General features: G+C 29.3%; 1 protein-coding gene across 2 annotated transcripts; it reads right to left on the minus strand.

The window, feature by feature from the left end:
* Positions 1-1,835: 1,835 nt before the first annotated feature.
* LOC145199812 (nucleolar pre-ribosomal-associated protein 1-like) lies at positions 1,836-20,864 on the minus strand. Of its 2 annotated transcripts, XM_090081457.1 has the most exons (28): positions 20,582-20,864; positions 19,450-19,577; positions 18,863-19,156; positions 18,379-18,505; positions 18,116-18,198; positions 17,156-17,355; positions 16,735-16,939; positions 16,224-16,352; positions 15,801-16,023; positions 15,422-15,630; positions 15,192-15,296; positions 14,759-14,915; positions 14,523-14,550; positions 14,336-14,406; positions 14,087-14,244; positions 9,468-9,504; positions 8,350-9,369; positions 7,655-8,230; positions 7,417-7,527; positions 6,838-7,058; positions 6,572-6,647; positions 6,304-6,464; positions 5,885-5,996; positions 5,468-5,718; positions 5,056-5,162; positions 4,472-4,612; positions 4,001-4,387; positions 1,836-1,991 (listed from the first exon to the last, which is right to left on the minus strand). In XM_090081457.1, exons 1-27 carry the CDS (start codon positions 20,715-20,717, stop codon positions 4,003-4,005), a joined length of 5,451 nt encoding a protein of 1,816 aa, XP_089937583.1. In that variant the 5' UTR covers positions 20,718-20,864; the 3' UTR covers positions 1,836-1,991; positions 4,001-4,002. The 2 variants fall into 2 exon arrangements, with proteins under 2 accessions (XP_089937583.1, XP_089937582.1); XM_090081456.1 differs by lacking the exon at positions 1,836-1,991 and having other exon boundaries at positions 3,950-4,387.
* Between the last annotated feature and the right edge of the window lie 3,258 nt (positions 20,865-24,122).

The following is a 24,122-nucleotide window of genomic DNA, read 5'->3' on the forward strand; positions in this document are numbered from 1 at the left end:
CGCGACAACGAGTGGCAACAAGGTACACTGTTTCACTCTTCCGCATTCTACTTACTCCAATTGAACTTTTTTTCTTAGGAAGATCCATACGTGTAAAAATTAAAAATATCAAACTAAATTTGCAACAAAAGATACAAAAAAAAAAAGCTATAGAACAAAAAATGAAATGTAATCAACAAGTTGTGCGTTAATTCAGCATTGAGATGAAATCATTGTAACATAATCATCATAATCGTTGTAACATAATCAACATAATCGTTGTAACATAATCATCATAATCGTTGTAACATAATCATCATAATCATTGTAACATAATCATCATAATCGTTGTAACATAATCATCATAATCATTGTAACATAATCATCATAATCGTTGTAACATAATCATCATAATCATTGTAACATAATCATCATAATCGTTGTAACATAATCATCATAATCGTTGTAACATAATCAACATAATCGTTGTAACATAATCATCATAATCATTGTAACATAATCATCATAATCGTTGTAACATAATCATCATAATCATTGTAACATAATCATCATAATCGTTGTAACATAATCATCATAATCATTGTAACATAATCATCATAATCGTTGTAACATAATCATCATAATCATTGTAACATAATCATCATAATCGTTGTAACATAATCATCATAATCGTTGTAACATAATCATCATAATCATTGTAACATAATCATCATAATCATTGTAACATAATCATCATAATCGTTGTAACATAATCATCATAATCATTGTAACATAATCATCATAATCGTTGTAACATAATCATCATAATCATTGTAACATAATCATCATAATCGTTGTAACATAATCAACATAATCGTTGTAACATAATCATCATAATCATTGTAACATAATCATCATAATCGTTGTAACATAATCATCATAATCATTGTAACATAATCATCATAATCGTTGTAACATAATCATCATAATCATTGTAACATAATCATCATAATCGTTGTAACATAATCATCATAATCGTTGTAACATAATCATCATAATCGTTGTAACATAATCATCATAATCATTGTAACATAATCATCATAATCGTTGTAACATAATCATCATAATCATTGTAACATAATCATCATAATCGTTGTAACATAATCATCATAATCATTGTAACATAATCATCATAATCGTTGTAACATAATCATCATAATCGTTGTAACATAATCAACATAATCGTTGTAACATAATCATCATAATCATTGTAACATAATCATCATAATCATTGTAACATAATCATCATAATCGTTGTAACATAATCATCATAATCATTGTAACATAATCATCATAATCGTTGTAACATAATCATCATAATCATTGTAACATAATCATCATAATCGTTGTAACATAATCATCATAATCATTGTAACATAATCATCATAATCGTTGTAACATAATCATCATAATCGTTGTAACATAATCATCATAATCATTGTAACATAATCATCATAATCATTGTAACATAATCATCATAATCGTTGTAACATAATCATCATAATCATTGTAACATAATCATCATAATCGTTGTAACATAATCATCATAATCGTTGTAACATAATCATCATAATCATTGTAACATAATCAACAAGAAAAAAAATTTATAAAAAGTTTCATAAGGAAGGCATAAGGAAGAAAAGATGATACTTATTTATGAATAACTATAAAATTTGATAGATAATCACTAGAAAAAATAAAATTTGATAAAAAAAACCATTAAAAAAAATAAACAAAAAGAAACTGGATTGCTTTTATTGTTAATCCATTTTAAAATGCATAACCCTAGGGGTATCTTTACTTGCAAATTCGCTTTTTTTTAAAAGTCAAGTGTTTTAAACGTTTTTTTAAGCCCATATTTTTTGAATTGCTAGGTCCATTTCATTAGAATTTCAAGATGTTCGTTAGAAACCATCCAACTAACCCGAACGAACCCAAATCGATACCAGGCACTATAATTCAAATAATCAGTGATTGAACATTCCTGATAAGCATTAGTAACAGAAATATAGATCACATAATTAGAAACAGCAGTGATGCGAGCTATTGCATGAAGTGTCCCTAATATTTTTTAAAGCTTGTATCCACCACGAAATAATTAGGTCTCAGCAAAAGTTTTATCCTGAAGACCCGATTGTTATATTTAGTAAAAAAGTGCATTTTTTATAAAAAAAAAAAAAGATTTAGGAAATCACATAAAAATACAGTATTCAAACAAAACATTTTTATTTACTCATTAAATTTTTACTCCCTTACCCTTACACTACTTTTATTATCCAAGAGTTTTTACCAAATTCAGTATTTATTTTTAAAATGTTGTTTTCAGGGGAAGCTCAGTCTCAGTTAATCTTCGGTAAAACGGACTAATTTTAGATGTAAATAAGATCACTTCAACAGGTCACACGATAAACTAATGGGTCAAACACTTCCCATTGATAGATATTGGTAGATAATAAAAATTTCTCAATTTCTGCCTGGATCACACTTTGTTAATGAATTCCGTTTAGAGATACTTTCATTAAATTCTGCCACATGATAAAAGAATGGTTTACTAAATGAAAATTATTGTAGGATACGATTGAAACTTTTCAAAACCTGAGTTTATATTCTTACTTTTCAAATGCATTAAAAAGTACTATTTTGTTTTTCAAATTTTTTTAAAGATGCTTGGTATTGAAATCTGCAATAATGCATTTGTAATGAAAAATATATGCATTACAATCTGCATTTGTAATGCAATTGACAAAAAAGGAGAAGATTGTTAAATATCCTTTTGTTACCTTTATTTGTCTATTTCATGTTTTGGCTTAAAATACATATGATTAAAACTTACACCCTAGTATATCCACTCTGCCAAGTACATGATTGTGGTGCCAATGTTGCTAATAGTTGTTATTTCTATTAGCAGCAATAAATAGATTCTCAATATAGAGGAAAAAACAAAAAAAAATGTTAAATTTTGACAAAAATGAGATTTATGGACCAAAAACTTTGAATGTGAATATCTCGCTCGGACGGTCATTATTGATTTTGAAACTTCTTGTGGTGAACCTTGTACCCATATACTATTTACCCCTAATGGGGTTTCTAGGGGACATGAAGTTGGTATTAACTGTCATTTTTACACGGTGTGTTACTAGCAAATCCTGACAGGATCGTAGAATTTGTTCGAACTAAATGATCTTTTAAACTATAAAAGTTCGAATTACGTAATTACGATATCATAATAAAAGTATTCACTTTAACATAAATAATCTTTGAAATGAACTTCTTCATTTTTGTTAGACACAAAAGTAAATTTTGTTTCTTCAGGGTGGCCAGCTAAAAGTAAATTTTAAATTCAAGGATATTTCCAGGATTTTTCAAGGAACTTTTGGGTCATTCAAGGATATATTGATTTTTTCTCGACAATAAAATGGATCAGTAAATGCAAAATATATTGTCCTAGAACGAAACAACTGAATATTTATATTTGAATACGCATATAAATCATTCATAAATACATATATTTATGTAAAGTTTTTGCTAACTCATTTATACATACATATATATATATATATATATATATATATATATATATATATATATATATATATATATATATATATATATATATATATATATATAAATTTTAAATTTTTTTAACTTTTTTTTTAAAAACTTTGTAAAAGATGAAAACAAGAAAACGGAATATATAATATTCCATTTTCTTGTTTTCTTAATAAACAGAATATATAACTGTATAAAAAAAAGTTCCAGGATTTTTTGTAAAAAAGGGTGTTTTTCCAGGACTTTTCCAGGACCTATAAAATTTCAGGACTTTTCCAGGATTTCAAGGATTTCAAGGACCACTGGCCACCCTGTTCTTACGTACTTTTACAAGTTTATCTCCCGTAGAAATTTTAATAGCTTACTTCTTCATTTTTATTAGACACATAAGTAAATTTTGTTTCTTACGTACTTTTACAAGTTTATCTCCCGTAGAAATGTTAATAGCTGACTGCTATGTTCGTCGAGATTTTTTTTCGAAGTAATTTCAAAAAGTTCTTTTATTGACGAATAATGTTTTCGATTTGACGTTGCTTTAACTTCTCTCCAAGGACGTCTCGCTAGGTCTGCCATATCTAGAATTTCCTTGTTAATTATAACACAAACAATGTTTGAATAGGTCTCATCCAAGTCTTCAGCAATAAAGTTCGGTGAAAGAACAAGGCTCTCAACTAGAGTCAGCATTAATAAAAAATCTTCTTTACGAATCCAATTTTCCATATCACCAAAGTAAGAAGGATTTGATACGATACTTGATAGGACACATAACACATCAAGCTGAGTACGTTCAGGAAGGTTTCTAGTAAATGATTAGTCATATATTTATATATTTAGTAATAATAATAGAAAAAAAAGTCGAGAAACGGAAGTAATAACAACTTACTGACATATTTGAAGTCCATTTAATGATATAAGCAAAGCTTCACTAAAGTAAAGTCGAGGGGAGCAAGACAGATCTTTGCTTTTTGTAAATGTTTGGTTTATTACGTATAACAGATTGAGATATCTTTCTAATTCTTTACTTCTATAAAATAAATTGCAACTTCTGTTCAACATTCAAACAACTGGGGAAATTAACACAGTTAAATAACCTTTTTTTCCCCTTATGGTTGTTTAATGAATCGTAAATATGGAAACAAACTAAAGTCAACAATCTCCTAAAAGAACTTTGACGTCGGTGTTAATAGGAAATAGTTGGCTAAAAAGTATACAGAAACGGAAAAGCGTAAATATCAAAAATTAGATTGATTCTCGTGTTTAGATTAAGTTTAAAAAAGGTAGAGATAGTAGATATCGACATAAACATTATGAAGCTTTAAAATAGAAACCTAAATATTCTAACTTCGTAGAGAGCATCTTTTTTTGTACTTTATTTAAGGCAGAAGAAAAAATTTTTTGTTCATTTTGCTCAAACTCACAAAACAAACACAAGAGCTAAAACCAGCTTAAACTTTAAAGTGAAAATACCTTTTTAGATTTCTGTGTAACCAACTACCAATCGAGTGAGTTTTGATAAGATCATAAGCAGCTATGTCAATACAACAGGCTGACCGAATCAGTGCCACTACTGCATCCTAGTTTACAAAAAGATTCAAAAACTTATTTTCGAAAGCGATCAAAAAAAGAGTTTTTGGTATTTAAAGGTACGGCGGAACCAGAGCAGATTGATACAAGTAAAGAGCAGATTGATACAAGTAAAGAGCAGATTGATACAAGTAAAGCAATCAAGAAGCAAGGATGACTCAAGATAGATCATTAGAAGAGGCTCGATGAATATAGGAAGGAGATGAAGTAGATGTGTATTAGAAGACAGGAAAAGGATGTCAAAAGAAAAAGAAAAGAAGTAATTTTGGTAAAGTGAGAACGATCTCTTACTTACCCGATCTAGGGCTCCACAGACTGATGAGTCGTGGTATGCAAATGCCATTTCGAAAACATGGTATTTTTTATACAAATAGAAATCAGAGGCATCCTTTAGACTATCTGCGAGCAATCTCAGCAGCCATACTCTCTCTTGTTGATGATCTAAAGAGCTGCTGTTGAAGAGAGGAAGGAAAAACGGCATCTCTTTAAAATTGATTATCGGTTTTAAGAGAATGCAGTTACTCAGAATCGGATACATGTGCTGACCTAGATAAGTTTTTTGAAAACAATAAGTTTTTTGAAAAGAATTTTTATAAGAACGTATTTGTAAACAATTTTGACTTTTAAAACATTACTGAAAATGAATATAAACCAAGTAAGCTTGAATGCTGGAAAACATAACAAAAATAAAATACAAGACATTTGCTGTTACCTGGTCTAAACACAAAATAGAGATATTGAATAAACAACATGCTCCATACACAAGGGATCTGCATGAACTGATTGGTAACTGAGTTCTTTAACAGCATCAGCAGGTAAATTACCTTAAGTGCAACCAAATTAATAGCTTATTCAGAACAACTTCAAGTTAAGTGAACAACTTTGCTACAATAAGTTTTTAAGTAAAACAGACAACAACATTTCTGAACAAATAAAAACACATCTGTACAAACTAGATGCTTATACTTTTAAAACTGCAGCTCACTGAGAGTTAAAAATGGAGCCTCCTGAATGTTAAAAAACATCCTTCCAGTTTAAAAAATAAAAAAAACTAACTACTTTTCAGACTTCTATCTAATAGTATTATACTTGTACAAGACAGTGATTTTTTGGCACATTACAAAACATTACTTGATTCTTTTCTCTAAATCTTGAGCTTTCCATTTGGTCATTGTATTGTGATATGATGTAGTAGGCAAGTTTACGAATAGCCTCATCATGTGAAGAAAGTGAAGCAAAGACAAGAGATAAACAACCAGATTCAATGAATTGACGACAATCAATAAAATAAACTGAAGATACAAAAACAGATTGTTATGTTAACAGTATGGATACACTAAAATAACAAGGATCAAAATAACGTTGTGTAAAAATCTAAACATTCTATAAAAAAAATTACCTGGTTTGAAGAAGGATGCCAGCAAAGTAAGAAAGAATCTGGGATCATACAAATCAGATGCTTTAAAGCTGTTATCCTAAAAAATTAACCCTCAATAAATAAAAACATATGCACTGTGCATTGAATTGTCTATTAAACATTATAACACATAATTGCAGAGTAGTTACACTCATGTCTATTGTGGTGATCAATGACCATTAACATAAACTACTTTGCTTATTCATGTCATCAAGAAAAACTAATTATTATTGTACTACTCAGCTCACAGTTAGCTTTAAATATATTGGAAATTCGCAGGCTGTTCGAATTAAACATTTACTATCTATTTGATCAAGAAAGCTGGAAAATAATCGCTCTTTCAGTAAGTGTTTTGATTGATCTGTTCTATATGCATCAAGTGCTGCAGTTCCCCATGACAAAGGTTGAAATTGACTTAATGAGACACCATTTTCTTCAAACAGGTTAAGCAAGGATAGAAGCTTTTGATCTAAAAGTTGAATAAGCAACATAAGGTGTCATCTAGTAGTTACTTAATAATATATGAATTTTAAAAAAGTTAGCGCATATTTAAGTAATTACATTTCTAAATGCAATTATATGTAAAAATGTAATTATTTATATACACATTTTTAAATACAATTTTCCTAAAATTATACATCTTCATATTATTTCGATTGGCATAAAAATTATAAATGCAATAAGGTCTATTTTTTTTTAAAAAATGAAAAAAACTATTTTTTTGAAAAATCATCTCATTCATTACAACAAAACTGCGTAATGTTTTATTAAACTTTTTAAAAGAGTAAACTTTTTAAAAGAGTAAACTTTTTAAAAGAGTATCTTACCACAAAAACTAAGAGTTGCACTGTATGAAGCTAACAAAATAGGTATAAATGAAGGACTGCAAAGATCAGGAGATAACTTCACCAAATTCAATAACAGTTGTACCAAAGATCCTATTTTTTGCAAATAGTTGAATTTAAGGCAGCTAAGTTTAAGGCATGCTCTTTGTTACATGAAATGAAATAAACTGAAAAAACTGAACAAACCTTTAACAAAACATTAACTCAATTTTAAACCAACCTTTAACTTTATCATTCCCCTCATGGCGCATTATTTCCAAGAATTTTGAATGACTTATAACCATTTCATACAATTCTTTTAAAGATATAACATGCAACGCTTGAAACTGTTTTATTTTATAAAATAAGCTAACAGCTGTTGATAGTAAATTAATACAATAACTATCTGAAAAATTATGTTTAAGTATAATGGTCACAAACTCATTCCATGAAGATGCCACCCCCTGCAACTTCTTCAAATATTTCTCTGTACCTAACTCAGAGATTAATTCTAGAATTGACTGAAGTTGCTTGAAGCTCATCTCTCTGACTCCAATATTATTGATAGCTAATGCAAACATTTCTGCAGCACCAGTCAACAAGACAGAAGAGTATTTTCTATGATCTTTTAAACCTGATACTATGTAACAGTAAAGAATAAGATTTTCTTTGCTTTCCAATTTATGAATAAGTTTTTTAACAAGTTGAGCTCTTTCATCAAGTGAAAGAAAGGTTTGCAGTTGAATAAGGACTTCCAAAGACCCATGATAAGATGAGTAATTGAGCAGCTCTTCCAAATGTAATTTTAAAATATTCCCTAAACATACAGTTATTTACAAAAAAAATTTTATAAGAAAAAAAACCTATTTACTGATAGTAAGTTATATAATTAACAAATATCTGTTATTTAAATAAGGAAAATAATTTTAAAAATACCAACAACTTCATGCTGCTCTTTTGTCAAAAGTTTGTAGCTAAATGCAACTGATAACAGAGTCGATAAACAAATCCAGTTATCTGAAATAGAAAATCCTTGATGAGTGACTTGCAGCACCATTGAATCTACCCATTTTACACTTTGCTTTGACAGCACAATTGCAGCATCATGAAACTCCTTTTCTTCTAACTTTAATAATTTACACAAAATTTTGTAGCTAACTGCTAAAGCTGGAAAATACTTGTAGATTAGTAGGAAGCTCTTTATTTGTTCTTTGTCTTTTTTTTTAAAACTGTCAAATAGAAACTTTTTTAACCCCAATGAATCATTTAAAAACTCTTTAAAGGAGAAGCTTTTTTCTACAATCAGAAGTACAGAGTTCAAATTGCTAATGTATGCTGCAGAGAGTTCTTCAGAAAAAAGATCAAGTGTAATTTTTTTTAGTACCTCTAATACTACAGAACTAGGCAAATGTATAATTAACTTTTTTAAAATGTCAAATGCTGCCATCATATCTGATACTTCTGAAAGCTGTTTTCTCATTTCAAATATCATTTCTAATAATCCATCAATAAACAGCAAAAACTTGTGCATTTGTAATTCAGCAGATTGTTTAACACAAAAAGCTAGGATATCAGAAATCAGATCTTTCCACGTTAAAAATTTTCTCACAACGCCAGTTTGAAAGAAAATCATGTTGGCTAATACGCTAGTAATGTTTCCACCTGACACAAGAATTTTATTTAAAATGGCTTGAAAACTTGTTATCAAAACGCTGCTAACCTGATTGAATATGAATTTTGGTAAGTTGCTGTTATTAAGAACAGTAAGAATATTGAAAAACAAATGCAGTATATGATTTATTAATGCTTGTAAAGACATTTCGGAGATCTCTTTTACAAAAAATTGTTGAGACTGCACAAAGAATTGAAGTGCTTCATTGATATCTTTTTCACATTTCAAAGAAATTTGGCTGAGCATCAATGTGGATTTGTAAACCATCTCAACAACATTAGAATCTACAATGCAAGTAGATTTAAAATCATTTTTCTTAAAGACATAATTTACTATGTTATTTTAAAAACATACATGAAAAAAAATACTTTAATATTGCTACCTTCTTGCTTCACAAAGTTAATTGCTCCTAAGTCTGACTGAAAAAAGTAAAACAATAAGGTTATTCAGTGAAAAAAGAAAAAGAAATGGATGGATAATTACTTCATTTATTATTTACATATTTACTACCACCTGAAAAATAACTTTTCAATTGCTAATCTTTTGTAGCTATCAAGTAATGATTGCTTTTTTATTCGAGCCAATAAATGTAATTTAGTAAGTTTTTAATTTTTGTAATTTTGTAAGTTTTACCAAATTAATGTTAAACTTTTATTCACTAAGAAACTATCATGTAGGGTCAATCCAAACATTATACATGTAAATTGTATATATTGTTAGCAGATGAAAATCTCTTGCTACACATTTTTAATCCTATTGACATATTATGCTTATTACATTCATATTCTTAGTTTTATATAAGTTTTTATTATTTATATCTGTTAGAATTAAAACTTTTTAGTAACCTCAAACTTCTGTCTTATAAATGATGAACTTTTGTTCAAAATTAATGAAAGATATTAGAGTTGGTAATGGAAGTTCAATCCCAAACAGAAAAACCAAGTTATATCACACAGGAGGTGCCTTTAAGATTTCAATGGTGTCTGTGAAAAGAGAGTTCAATTAAACATTATGTTACAACTATTCCGTAATAAATCTACAACTATCTTTCACTTTACTTTCACTTAACTGATATTAGTAATTTAAGAAGATTCCATTTTAAATCACTGTTGATAAGTTAATTAAACAGATTTTTTTTGGAAATTGACATTTGTTCATGTAAATGTTTTGAGATAGATAAAAAATAATATGAACTTTTTTAATTCTTAAGCACAAAATGGCCAGGCTCAATTATTGTTGCATTTAGGAAACTATTACACAAGGCAAAAATAGTACTTAAACACACTGTAACGAAAGTTATCAGAAAAAAAAAAAATACTTATGAAGTAACTGAACAAAATTTTGCAATCAAACAGCTTACTACTTACTGAGCAGTAGAGAAGTGGAGTGCAATCACTAATAAGCTAAGAAGTGGAGTGCAATCACTAATAAGCTAAGAAGTGGAGTGCAATCACTAATAAGCTAAGAAGTGGAGTGCAATCACTGATAAGCTTAGAAGTGGAGTGCAATCACTAAAGTTTAATTACAGAGTGCAACTTTAACTCTAGAAATCATGTCCAATTTTGGTCTGTTTGACATCCCTTACTATTTTCACATTTTTGAGTTTAACTTATCAAAATTTACAAAAACCTGAATGAAACTTGAGAAGAACATTTACATGTTCTTTTCAATTTTCAATCAGGTAGCAACCACCAATTAGAACTCATAGCAATCAATTACCAGATGATGTCTATCATTATTGTGGTAAAAGAAACTGTTATATATTGGCTGTCAATTTATATTATCTTGCTATTGGTTATACACTAATTTGGTATTCACAATTAAAAATGTTTTTTGTATAAATATTATATTTCATACTTTTAATTTACTTTTTTATATTAATAATTTATCTTCTTTGTATAAATTGTATTTAAATTATTTTTATATATGCTATACTTGAAATTATCATCTTTAGGTAGATATCCTCAAAAATGACACAAAGTAACTTTGCTTGAAGAACAAAACACATCTTGCACTTGATATTCTGTCCAAAGAACAAAACATTAAGTTCAAGAAATGAAAGCAAATCCAAAAAGATACTGATTATTTATTGTTTTCATGAATATTTTTGGAACTTTAATGTTAAACTGAGCACAGAATGCTCATTAAACTTTGGTCAGCTGAATTTTTTTTTTTTTTGTGTCAAATTAGGGCATTGCAGATGTGATTAGTGATTAAAACAGTAATCATAGATTTGCTAACTGCATGAAATCAGCTGCTTAATGAATATCATAAAGTTGAAGTTACTGCCCTAACCTCATTACAAACATCATTATATTTTAAAGAAAATGTTTAGAGCTTAATACTGTGGTATGATCTAACAAATTTTCTGATATTGTGAAATAAATATTTGGATAAAATAACTTTGCTATTTTAATAAGATATTTTTGTAGAAACTTTTCCATAAAAAAAAAATTGACAGAATTAGTGGAGAATTCGGCCAATCAGAATATTTGTTTTATTGAGATGTAAATAGTCAATATATGCTGGTCCATATTGGACATTACATCAGAACATGTATGGTGAAAAATTAGGTTTTTTATTGTGAAAACCTTATTGGTAAGAAACTGTTTTGATTAATAATGGCACATGAACATGGTAAGCTTTGAATTTGCATGTTAAAACAATCAACTTACATGTAAAAATAATTATATTTTTATGAAAAATTTGATGTGTCTTTCTTTTTTCTTCTTTTTTACTGTATACAAAAGAAAGTCCTAGCTTTAAAAAAATTTTATATTAATTTTTTAGGCCCAAAAATATTTTACAAGACATATTCACAACAAAATATGGATGAAGGATTGGATAAAATAAAAAAGAAGACCATGACAATTTATGCAGCATCTAAATTTTATAAAATACCAAAGACAACCCTTGTTCAGCAAACACAGCATCAAGCTTAGAGTCAAATTGGACATCCAACAATTTCTGATAAATCTGTAGAGGTTAAAACTAAATATTGGCTACTTGATATAGCCAATGCCAGTCACAAAGAAACTTCTTAATGGTGCATCTAAATGAATCTTGACCAAAACATAATTGTTACTCATTGGGCATACAATATTTTTAAGGGACATTTAACACTTTCAATTTGAAAGGCTTTTCAATCAAGGAACACTTGTTTCGAAACAAAATATTAATACGTGGTTCCAAAAATGAATTAAATATATGGGTGAAAATGACTTATCATCTATGTTTGAGGATCCTAATTGAATTTGGAACCTTGACGAATCATCTCTCAACCTGTGACCCTCTATTAAATATGTAATTGGACAAAAAAACAAACAATTTTATAATATAACCACAAATAGTGATATAGAAAATTTCTCAGTTATGATAACGGTAAATGCAAGTAATTTATTTGCATAACCTTAGGTTTTGTATCCATATGAACAGCAAATTCCACAAGAAATTGCAGCTGACTTTCCTAAAGATTGGTTCATGGGTAGATGACAATTTTCAGATGTCCCAAACATTTTGCAATTACATATCTAGACCTTTCATTGAACTTTTATGAAAAAATAATGTCCCTTTGCCAATAATTATTTTTTTAGACAGCAACAAATCACATTTGACCTTAGATTTGGGAAAATTTTGAAAAGAAAATGTTATTGTCATCATTTGTTTGCTGCCTAATTACACCTATTTTGCACAATGATTTGACCTAGTTTATTTTTGTTGCAAAAGATATTCGGACTGACATGAATTTCTTCTCCAAAAAGTACATTTATGCCCCTGCCCCATACTGCAATTGCTATAACACAGGAAAATCCAATTTAATACTAAATGGATTTAAATGCTGCGGTTTGTGTCCTTTTTTACTAGAAAATTTGGGTCTAATAAAAGTCCCATTAAATGTACAAGAAAATGAAATTCAAACAAATCCCAAAGAATAAGTCGAAATTCTGGTTATGGCACAACTATTAAGTCCAGTTGATAAGACTCACAACAATTTAGAAAGTGATGACATATAAGCAATTACAATTTTTTAGAGCCCATTGTAATCTTATGTATTGGACAAGTGACCTTTTTTTTTTACTAGCAGAAAAGAAAATGGACGAAATTGAGGGCGTTGATCCCACAACTTGAGAACAGAACATGGTTCTAGAAGTGCCATTATAGGAAATTCCAGTTAGTATTGAAACTTTACACACCCAGAATCTGATCACCACACCTGACACACCACACCCACCACATCTGACAAAATATATTGCTAGTTTAGAGTAGAAAAAAAGAGCTAAAGAAGAATTAGAAAGACAGAATTGAGAAAAAACAAAAAAGAGAGAAAGAAAAAAAAGCAGAAAAAGAGTCTGAGAAACAGGAAATAAAGCAAATTCAGCTAGAAAATTCAAAGAAAACCAAGAAAAAACTGCTAAAAAGTCTATAACTAAGTAAAATTATACCTAGAATTTAATGTAATCACGCCTAAAATAGGACAAAACTGAAAGTTTATTATTCTACAATGTTATCCAAAAACAAGAATTTGAATTCTTTATTTATATAGTGTAAACTAGGACTTCCTTATGTCACACCACGGTAAACAGATGAAAAAGGAACAAAGAATTTTTGTGGTTTTTTAAAAAAACCTTTCTGACTGACTGCATTTGCTTTCTTCTCAAAAACTGTTTTTATGAAACTAAATTCTAATAAAATTATTTTTACTGCCAGTTGTTAGTTGTAAGCAGGTGATGAGCATATTTAAAAAATGCAGTTTGCTTCGTTGAGCAATCATTGTGTTACAAATACTTTCACTTTAAAAATTTTTTGCAAACTTATTTATAAGTTTGACGGAAAAGTGGTGTATCACATAGTAAAATATTCTTGCTTTGAACATAGATAAACTTCACATTTCATTAGAAGTATCCTTTTTAAAGTTTTAGTTGATTTTTATTTAAACTATTAATAGATGTTTATTTGAAATTTAAATAATTAAACCTCAGTTTTCTTATTGCAAAAAATTACCTTCTCCATCAAATCAATCCATTGCTTTGAGAAGACAAAAAAAGAGTTTAAATGATTCTTTGAAGTTTGAGCAGAAATAAAATTAACAATTCTCTTGGGTTCTTTGCTACAAACCATGATCAATTGAAGAACTGGCACAATTACTTTATCAATCATATCTAAAAGTAAGAAAACTGAGATCAGAGAACTGGGAGAGAGAAAACTAATTTAACTTGTTAAACTTATAAGTTGTCTTTTAAATAAACTCACCTCTCACCCTAACCTCACCCTCAGAAAGCAATCTGTTTAATATATTGATGCTTAACGGACTGCATGGCAGCCTTAAAAAAAACAAAAAAAAAAACAACACAATCATCACAAAACTTTTTAACACAACCAGCAGCCAACTTTTTAATTCTTTTTGTAGAATAAAGAAATGTAATGTAAATCATCATACTTCTCTTCCTCTGAACATGTGTCTTCCACTAAAATAAATACAACACAAAATCAATTTAAACTGGAACTGGAAGATATAACAGGGATATAACAACAAAACTGCTCATCAGCATATTAACTTGGAAATCAGAAACTAAATAATTGGATGCTATAAAGTACTGGTCAACGCACAAGAATTGATTCTAAATTTATAACACCGAAATCATTAACAAGAATATCATAAATTGTATTAATTACCACAATAGTTTGAGAGTGCAAATGGGTCATGGAGCAAATCCATACAACATGCAGCAAATACTTCACATCCAGAAGGTTCGCCCCAATTTAGTAAGTAGCTGAGCCAAGTTGTAATTTCAAAACTTAATTCTTCAAACTGATTAGTAATGTTTAAAACCTAAAAATCCAATTCAAAGACTCAAGCCAAAAATTGATTTATTTATTGGCTCAAAAGTCGTTTCTTGCCACTACAACTTTTTGGTTGAAATTTAAAAGAAAAAGAAAAATTTAAAAAAATATATATCAGTATGAATTAAAAGACTAAAAAAATTAATAAATTAAAAATATATTAAAAAAATTATATGGTAAATTAAAAATAGCAGTAACTATAGAAGTTTCTATATCAGAAAGGAATAGTTTACTAAGAAACTTTTAAGTGAACTATGAAATTTACCTTTATAAAAAGAGTTTTGGCATTGTTAACAATGTCGCTTTCATGCTTCCACTGTATGGCCACTTTGAGAAGCAAATGTAAGAAGCTTTTAGAGCCAGATATTTTCTATGAAGTAAAAGCATTCTTAGTTTTCAATTACTGTGTTAATGAAAAATTGAATGAGGTTTAAAATTATACTTTATTGCCTATTCTTAGAATGAAAGAAAAAAAAAAAAAAAAAAAAAAAGGACCTTGTCTAACCATGACCGGACACTTGAATTTTCTAGCAAAAGTATTTGAAAACTTTTGCTAACAATAGTTGCATTAACATCATCATTGTTAAATATAAGAAGCTTGCAGATATTATAACCTGAATCACTGAGTATCCCTGGCTTTAAAACTTGGAAGAGGTAGAGACAATCAATACTGCTTTCCATTAACTCAACTGCATTTAAAACATCTAGAGAAAGTTTTAAAATTGTCATTGATCAGAAAATGATTTTGACCAATGACCAACTTTTTTTTGTTGATAAAGTCAAATAAGTCAAAAAAATTATAGAGAAAATTTGTTCATTAGAAATTATCTTTTTGGAATTATCTTGTCTCATTTTAATCAAAAACAAAAATCACTTGAATCAGAAACTTTCTCTGTGTCATTATTGTTTCCAGAGGTTTGTCGAACTTTTATGATTGCAACAATATCAGGCAAAGATTGGATTAAAGAGTCTATCCAATTTGATTTTTTATCTTCATCAAATGATAAGGATGAAAGCAGTTCTTTAAAATTAACGCAACGTGACAAGACAATTCTCAAGAGCTCCATAGTTCTTAATGAGACAATAATGCTGCTATTCTAAAGTGAGATCAAAATTTAATTTCAAACTGCACAACATAACATGTTGTTTGTGTAAGAAAACAAATTATCTCATATTCTTAAAAGATCATTACAAACTAATAATGAGTAACATCATAAACAATTGACAAAGTAAACAAATGTTTTCTAACAAAAGCATCAGAACTTTGATAAAGACAAAAATACTTTAAACAACATACTTTAATACCAGCTTCATAATGCCGCTTTGGCATGGATGGGAGCAGTATTTTGAAAAAGAGTTCTTTAAATGGCTTTAACTCGCAAGGAGTTTGTACAATATCCGAAATGTTAGGAGCATTCTTCAAAACCTATAGAAGAATTTTCTAAATCTGATAAATCTGAGATAAATCTGAAACCTATTTGCCTACAAAATCGAAATGCTGACTAGATATGGCTTCACATTTATCTACGTTTGAGAGTTAAATCTTACACCCCACATACATAAAAGTCTAAATTTGATTTTTAATCTAGTTTGAGAAATGAGCGATGGTCAAAGTATACAAATTTTGGATAGAGTAATTGTTTATTTTTTTTATCGAATAAAATGCTTTATTCTCCTCCTTAGATAAAAATGATATACCCTAACTTCCTTAGATAAAAAAATATATACCCAAACTTCCTTAGATAAAAAAAAATATACCCTAACCCTAACTATTTCTTTTTTTCCTCCTTAAATAAATATCTAGAAACCTTAACAGCAAAATCAATTTTAGTCCACCATTGTTCAGAAGGTTTCGGTTCCATTTGCAGGTCAATAGAATTGATGTATGGTGCAACAAGATCAGGACATGCTTTTAATGTTTTAACAGTAAGATCTAACAAACCGCTTTGTTGTTGTTGTTGGGCTTGTTGCTTGACGGATATCAAAAACTTTAATAAAACAGGATTCAACAATCTAGAGCAATTAAAACAAAAATACCTGAGAGAAAAACTATTTACTTTACCTTATCTTTTTTAAAAACTTAAATATTGATATAAACTAAAAAATAATGTTTATAAATATTTATCATTTAATATACACAATTTACAAGAATAACAACATAAATTAATAAAAATTACCCATAAAAGGAAACACTCCATGAAAATGTATAAGAAATTAAACTTCACATACTTTCCAGCAAAAGGTTCCTCTTTTTTAATTGCAAAGCAGATTCCTTTTTTCTGGTTTGTACACAGGAGCTCTAACATTTGCAAGGCTGTAACACTAATGGTCTTTTCATTGTGTTTACATAAAATTGATAACTTAAAAAGGGTTGATGAACTAAAAAACAGTATTTTCATTTTTTTGAGTAGATTTGAATCTTGCACCACCTAAAGAGAAAGAAAAAAATTAAAACCACTCTTATGGCATTAGCATGATATACAGTGCTTTCAAAAGATAGGTTGGTTAGGATCTTTTGTTCAATTTTATTCAAAGTATCACAAAATTAGAACAATGAAGATATTGGAGTTTTTTATCTACCAAAAAAAAAAAAAAAAAGTTTTTAAATAAGTTTTAGATCACATTATCAAAAAAAAAAAATCTTTGAAAAAATGTTTATAGAACAAAGTAAAAAAATATAACAAATGAAAGTTAATAAATACAACAAAAGTAGTAGCTCTTAAATGCATTTTTGTTGGAGTCCCATCTTATTGAAACTATAGCATAATAACTATATTTATCCTTGAGTTAGGTTTTATGAGACAAAACACAAAGTTTTTCCTGCATTTTGTAGATTTTTGGGCTCTTGGGGCCAAGATGATGCTGGATGCCCCTGTTATACTACAACTATTTAGAATAATTGTATTTTGTTTGGTTCATTTTTGTTTGTATTTTGTTTTTCTCAAAGCAAATAGTAAATAAAAAACCATGTGTTACTTTTTTATGATGCTTTAAAAAAATGTAAAAATAAAATATCCTAAAGGGCTTTTTTTTTTAAAGGACTCTATAAAAATAAAGTTTCAATTGTTAAATTATAAAAAAATCACAGTTCTCTTAGGTTCCTTTAGTAAATACCATGGTTGTTTGAAGAACTGGTACAATTAGTTTAACAATTATACTAAAGAATAAGTAAGTATAAAATCAAGTTACATTTTTTAAAAAAGTATTCAAGACAGCACCAATCACTTCAGGAGAATCCTGATGTAAGTCATCAAATATCAATGACACTAAATCTAAAGCAAACAAGCAAAATTCAAGATTCTTTAAAGACATTGTTAATATATGACATGGTATTAGCTTGTTTTTTATCACCTGAACATTTTTTGCCATAAAAAATTTGGATGTAAACTAAGCTCAATTGTATAATAATAATTTTTTGGTTATTTTTTTATGAAGTTAAGAAAACGTTTTACCTTGAGCAAAGATCTTCAAGCTGTCAACAGTTTTCTCTTCTAACATTTTTAACAAAGCACAAACATCACCAAAAACAAAGAAGCCAAGCATAAACCTAACATAACATGTGCGGGGATCAGGTTTTTGCTTTAATAGAAAAATCACAAAAAAAAACGTTAGAAATTTACTAGCTTCTTTTTTTTTTTTTTCCACAGATAAATTTTTAAAATTACAATAATTTTTTAATTATTTTATAATTCTAGAAATGGATTGAAAACACATGATCTTCTGGATCAAATATTTTTTTCTATTTTTTTAAAAAACACAATTCCTAACATTGATGATCTAAAACGTTGATGCCAAAAAAACAATAGTCATAAGATACATATGACCATTAAGATATATTTGAACAGTAACTTGAAATTACATAGCTCAATTATTCAACTATTAAGCATTTAAAACAGCAAGCAAAACAAATAAATTTGTAACTTTTCACAAGATTACCTTTCTAATTCTCTTTTTCGCTTGAAACTTTAAACCTTTCAGAGAAAAATCAAAACATGAAACAAATTCTGCAACAGCAGCAGAACCTTGAGCTAACATCACAGCCATGCACTTCAAGACAGCTTTGACAAGATCAGTAGAAGAATTGATACTTAATGATGAATAAAGAAGTTTAATGTGATTTTGTAGTATCTTGCTAACAATAAACAAGCCAGAAGATTTTACATTTGATTCCAAAGATTGGTCAGATATCCACAATAGCACACCTTCAAATGCTTCCCATATCAATGTTAGCTAAAGAAATATTATTTTTTTACTCCAAAACTGTTAGTTAAAACTTCTATACAAAAAAAAATTTTTACATATAATGTACCAGGAGTACAAAACAAAGCTATAATAAGTACTAAACACTGTTAATAGGTAAAAACTTATAAAGTTAAGGCTGGTTTTTAACTTGCAACAAGTTTCTAGATGTGGCAAGTGTTTTTGTGTAAAAAAAAAAATTGAAATAAACATTTGCTAGATCATGTAATCCTTATAATCAATATGCAACATAATAAGCTTCTAAAGTAATATCTTTTGTTTACCTTTGATGAATCTGGCCTTTGATCAGTTCCAAATTGCAAGAAGATTTCTTTACATTCACGAGAAGATTGCAAATAAGCTTCTACAAAATCATATTCTTCTTGACTGTATTTCACAAATTGCTTCAATGCTAAAGGTTGACAGAAAAGTTTAAATTAATATAGCCCTATTCTGATTTCATCTCATGTGCAGCCTTTGTAAGATGAAGATCTACGTTAAGTATTTAACTCCTTAATATCATAAGACGAGTGACAGAAAAAATTCAAAAAACATCGCAGTGATGTTGCTGCTTTTTTAATTGGGTATAACAAGTATAAGTGTTGGTTATGCTTGCCACAAACACTGGTTGTCATGGAGATACAAATATAACTCCTGAAAATAGCTAAAATTTTACTTTCTTTTTTTTAAAGATTCATTATCAGGGAAAGATCATGTTTCAAAAATCTTAACATTTAGTGATGTGCAAGCACATCTGCCTTCTACATTTATAATAAGGTTCTTTTTTAAAAAAATTCTTGTAATAGCCACATTAAAAATTATCTTTTTAAAATACTAAACAATTTTAATAATTGTTGAATTACCAATTAAGATATTGAGAATTGCTTAGGCTTTAATTTAAACGAAAGCTTTTTTAAAATGACACTTTTTTAAACTTAGATTTTTTCGTTAGCAGCAAATTTGCCTAAAAACAACCTTAAAAATAATATAAAAACAGTGCTATAGTTGCTTAGTGGAAATATTATGAATTCTAAGACAATTAACAAAATCAAAAAATATTCTTAAATAATTCAGGATCAAAAAATTTATTAGTACAATACACACACACACACACACACACACACACACACACACACACACACACACACACACACACACACACACACACACACACACACACACACACACACACACACACACCACACACACACACACCACACACACATACACACACACATACACACACACACACACACACACATACACACACACACACACACACACACACACACACACACACCACACACACACACGCACACACACACACGCACACACACACACACACACACACACACACACACACACACACACACACACACACACGTACCTAACAGCTTCTAATATTCAAAAGCATACCAGCAATAGAGTTACTTTCTTCATTAAGTCTTTCTTTCATTGAAGACACTTCATCAGACCAGAGTTTTTCGGTATTTTGTTTTTTGCAATAAATATCATCTATTGATGACACACTATTTGAAGTTTTACGCTTCATATTGAGTACCAGTGATTAAAAAATGATAGAAAGGAATAGGTAGAAGAGAAAAATCGATGAAAAAAAGCTGACATGAGTTGCAGTAGATCCTCTACGCAGGTTTTTTTTTGGATCCATGTGCATTTTATCCGGACGTGGTAGGATTCTACATTAAGTGAAACTAAGAGTGACTAAAACAAGAAAAAATCTGAGAAAGTGGCCAAAGTTCTACCTTTTTTAAAATCAATTCGTTTTTAGTAAAATTTGATTAACGATAATAAAGTTTAAGAAACCATAAAATTGTGAGTTGTATCACCTTTTCTTCACGACAACTTTTGCAATTAATTTTCGGAGTTTTAATGACAGTTTAAAGCCCCTTTTCATTTTGATCGTTTTTAGCTATATTTTATAATTTCTAAGATACAATTATCTTAGATCGATATTTTCTTAATAAGTAACGAGATCCTATTTTTTAAAGTTTAGGCTATACACGATTATTCAAAAACGGATAGGCATAGGCACAAAAGTACCACCAGTTTCACAATTAAAATACTTTCATATGATTTGTGCGAAGGTTCGATTTACAACCATTTTCTTATTCTTATAAATGTTTTACTTTAGATATGAGATAGGAAACTAGGGGCTAGAGGATTTGGCGTGTAAAGATAAAGGGATATGTCAAGGGTCTGTGTAATATTGGTGCTCTGACCTAATTCTAAAACCGCTCTTACTTTGATAGCGTACTTTGATATTTTCTATTCTATCTAAAAACAACATTTCTTTTTAACTCAGATGACATCGTTATTACTCACAAAATTTCGATTTTAAAATGAAAATTTTTCCCGAGTATTCCTTCTTTAATCAATTTGTGCTTCAGTTTATCTGACTTTATATTACCCAACCCTTATATTTACCCTGCACATCCCCTATCTGTTTAATTCCCTATCTCTCGTCTGCTTTTTTTTCTCCATTTCCTGCTTTCCTCTCTTTTCCGTTTCTTTAATGTTATAAATTATAACTAATTATCAGTTTACAACTCTCTTGAGAAATATTATAATCGTTGTAAAATTATAATTTATAACTACCATTTAACTTTTATTGTATTAATCTATGTTATTTGATAGATAAAACCTTTGGAGTCAAGAAGTGTAATTATTTCAATTTATCTATCAAATAAAAAAAAAATAAAAAAAAAAAAAAAAAGTAATTTTCATGGAGAAATATCTGCGTCTTGAAAAATTTGACGCGAATCCAAATTTTTCAACATCAGGTAAAGAATGGACTCACTGGTTTTAAACTCTCGAAAATTTTTTCTTATCTTCAGAATCTACATCTGACGAAAAGCTCAGAATATTAATAAACTTTGTATCACCAACTGTTTATGAATACATATCCGATTCACTATCTTTTGAAAATGCGATCGACGTTCTCAAATCGTTGTACGTTAAACCAAAAAACGAAATATTTACTCGGTATCAATTAGCAACACGTAAGCAACAAGCTGGCGAAACACTAGACAAATTTATACAAGCTCTCAGAACTCTTTCAAAAGATTGCAACTTCAAAGCAGTAACAGCCGATGCTTATTGTGATATAGTCTATTAGAGATGCGTCTATCACTGGCTTAAACTCAAGTATAATACGTCAAAGGCTACTGGAAAACACGACACTCACACTAACATCGGCATTCGACCAAGCACGCTCATTAGAACTTGCTCAAAAGCACTCGGAACAGTACCAATCTAGCGTACCCCAAATCAACGCAATGCATAATGCAAGAAAATACACTGATAATCAGTTAACTTCACCTCCGTCCACAAAACTGTGCTACTTTTGTGGAAACAATCGCCATCTACGCAGTGCTTGTCCTGCTCAAGAAACTACATGTCACAAATGTCAAAAACGAGGACACTTTGCAAAAGTGTGTAAATCAAACAAATCATAAGCTGTTACCAAATCCGATGATATAGTAGCAATTATTAGTGCTTGGACAACTAATTGCCTTTCGTACGCAATTCGGAAGGTGGAAATAAATGGGTGGAACTTTTCTGCTTTAATAGATACGGGAAGCTCGGACAATTTTATCAACAAATACATAGTAGATAATTACCAAATCCCATATACGAAAAGTAGCGGCAGTGTATCGATGGCATTATCATCACTCAGTACAAAAATTCAAGGCTACTATAGGGTAAATATGATTTTCCAAAACCAAAAGTAATAATATCACCTTGTCAATCTTACCTAACTTATGCGCTGATATTATCCTAGGTCAAGCTTTTATGAAACAGCATAGCAATATAACAATCCCTTTTGGAGGAATATTACCCCCTTTGTCAGTTTGTAGCTTAAAGAAATCGCAAATATCACCTGCAACATTATTTGCAAATCTTTCCAAAGACTGTTGATCGATTCCAACTAAATCCCGAAGATTCAGTCACGTCGATAAGCTGTTTATTCAATCCGAAATTAAGAAATTATTAAAGGACGAATTATAGAACCAAGTAACTCACCTTGGAGGGCACAAATTGTAATCACTACAAATGAACGACACAAAAAACGAATGTGTGTTGATTATTCCCAAACTATAAACAAGTTCACTTACCTCAATGCCTATTCTCTACCCAGAATAGAAGACCAAATTAACGAATTGTCCAAGTACCACTATTTCAGTTCTCTTGATCTTACTAGCGCCTATCATCAGATACCACTTCTAACAGAAGAAAAGCCATATACAGCATTTGAAGCTGATAGCAAACTATATCAATTTACTCGCTTGCCATTCGGTCTAACAAATGCCGTTACTGTTTTCCAACGGAAAATTGACGAATTTATAAATGAGAACTCTTTAAAAAACATCTATGCGTATTTAGATAATATTACGGTAGCAGGGATGACTCAAGCTGAACACGATTCTAATTTAAAGAAATTATACGAAGCAGCGAAGGAAAACAAACTTACTTTTAACAGCAGTAAAAGCGTAATTTCAGTTAGTTCAAAAAATCTACTTGCCTATGTTGTATCTCATAACAGCATAAAGGTAGACCCAGAAAGATTGCAACCCCTACTTAATTTACCTTTACAACTAAATGGTAAAGCTTTACAAAGAACTGTAGGACTCTTCTCCTATTACTCAAAGTTTATTCTGAAAAAATTCGTCCATTATTACAGTGCCTAACATTCCCACTCAATCAACAAGCTACAGACGCTTTTAAACTACTAAAGAACGATATTGCAAATGCTGTTGTAAAAAAAATTGATGAAACAATCCCATTTGTTGTCGAAACGGACGCCACTGACTTTTCGTTGGCTGCAACATTAAACCAAAATGGTCAGCCAGTGGCCTTCTTCTCGAAATCTGTAAACCAATATGAAACACACCAGCCGGCTATTGAAAAAGAAGCATACGCGATTGTAGAAGCTCTT

This window comes from Hydra viridissima, unplaced genomic scaffold, assembly GCF_058129835.1.
Source record: "Hydra viridissima isolate aposymbiotic clone 2 unplaced genomic scaffold, HvirCarnegie_v1 scaffold_3, whole genome shotgun sequence".
NCBI classification, from domain to species: Eukaryota; Metazoa; Cnidaria; class Hydrozoa; order Anthoathecata; family Hydridae; genus Hydra; species Hydra viridissima.

Bases quoted from the DNA above. Each gene is read 5' to 3' on its own strand.
- LOC145199812 (XM_090081457.1), bottom strand. From the start codon at position 20,717: ATGAAGCGTAAAACTTCAAATAGTGTGTCATCAATAGATGATATTTAT. The intron at 16,940-17,155 runs GTATGTGAAGTT...TAATTGCTCTAG, and splicing joins GAGGAACCTTTTGCTGGAAA to ATTGTTGAATCCTGTTTTAT. The intron at 15,631-15,800 runs GTGATTTTTGTT...AACTTTCTCTAG, and splicing joins AGAGAAAGTTTCTGATTCAA to ATGTTTTAAATGCAGTTGAG.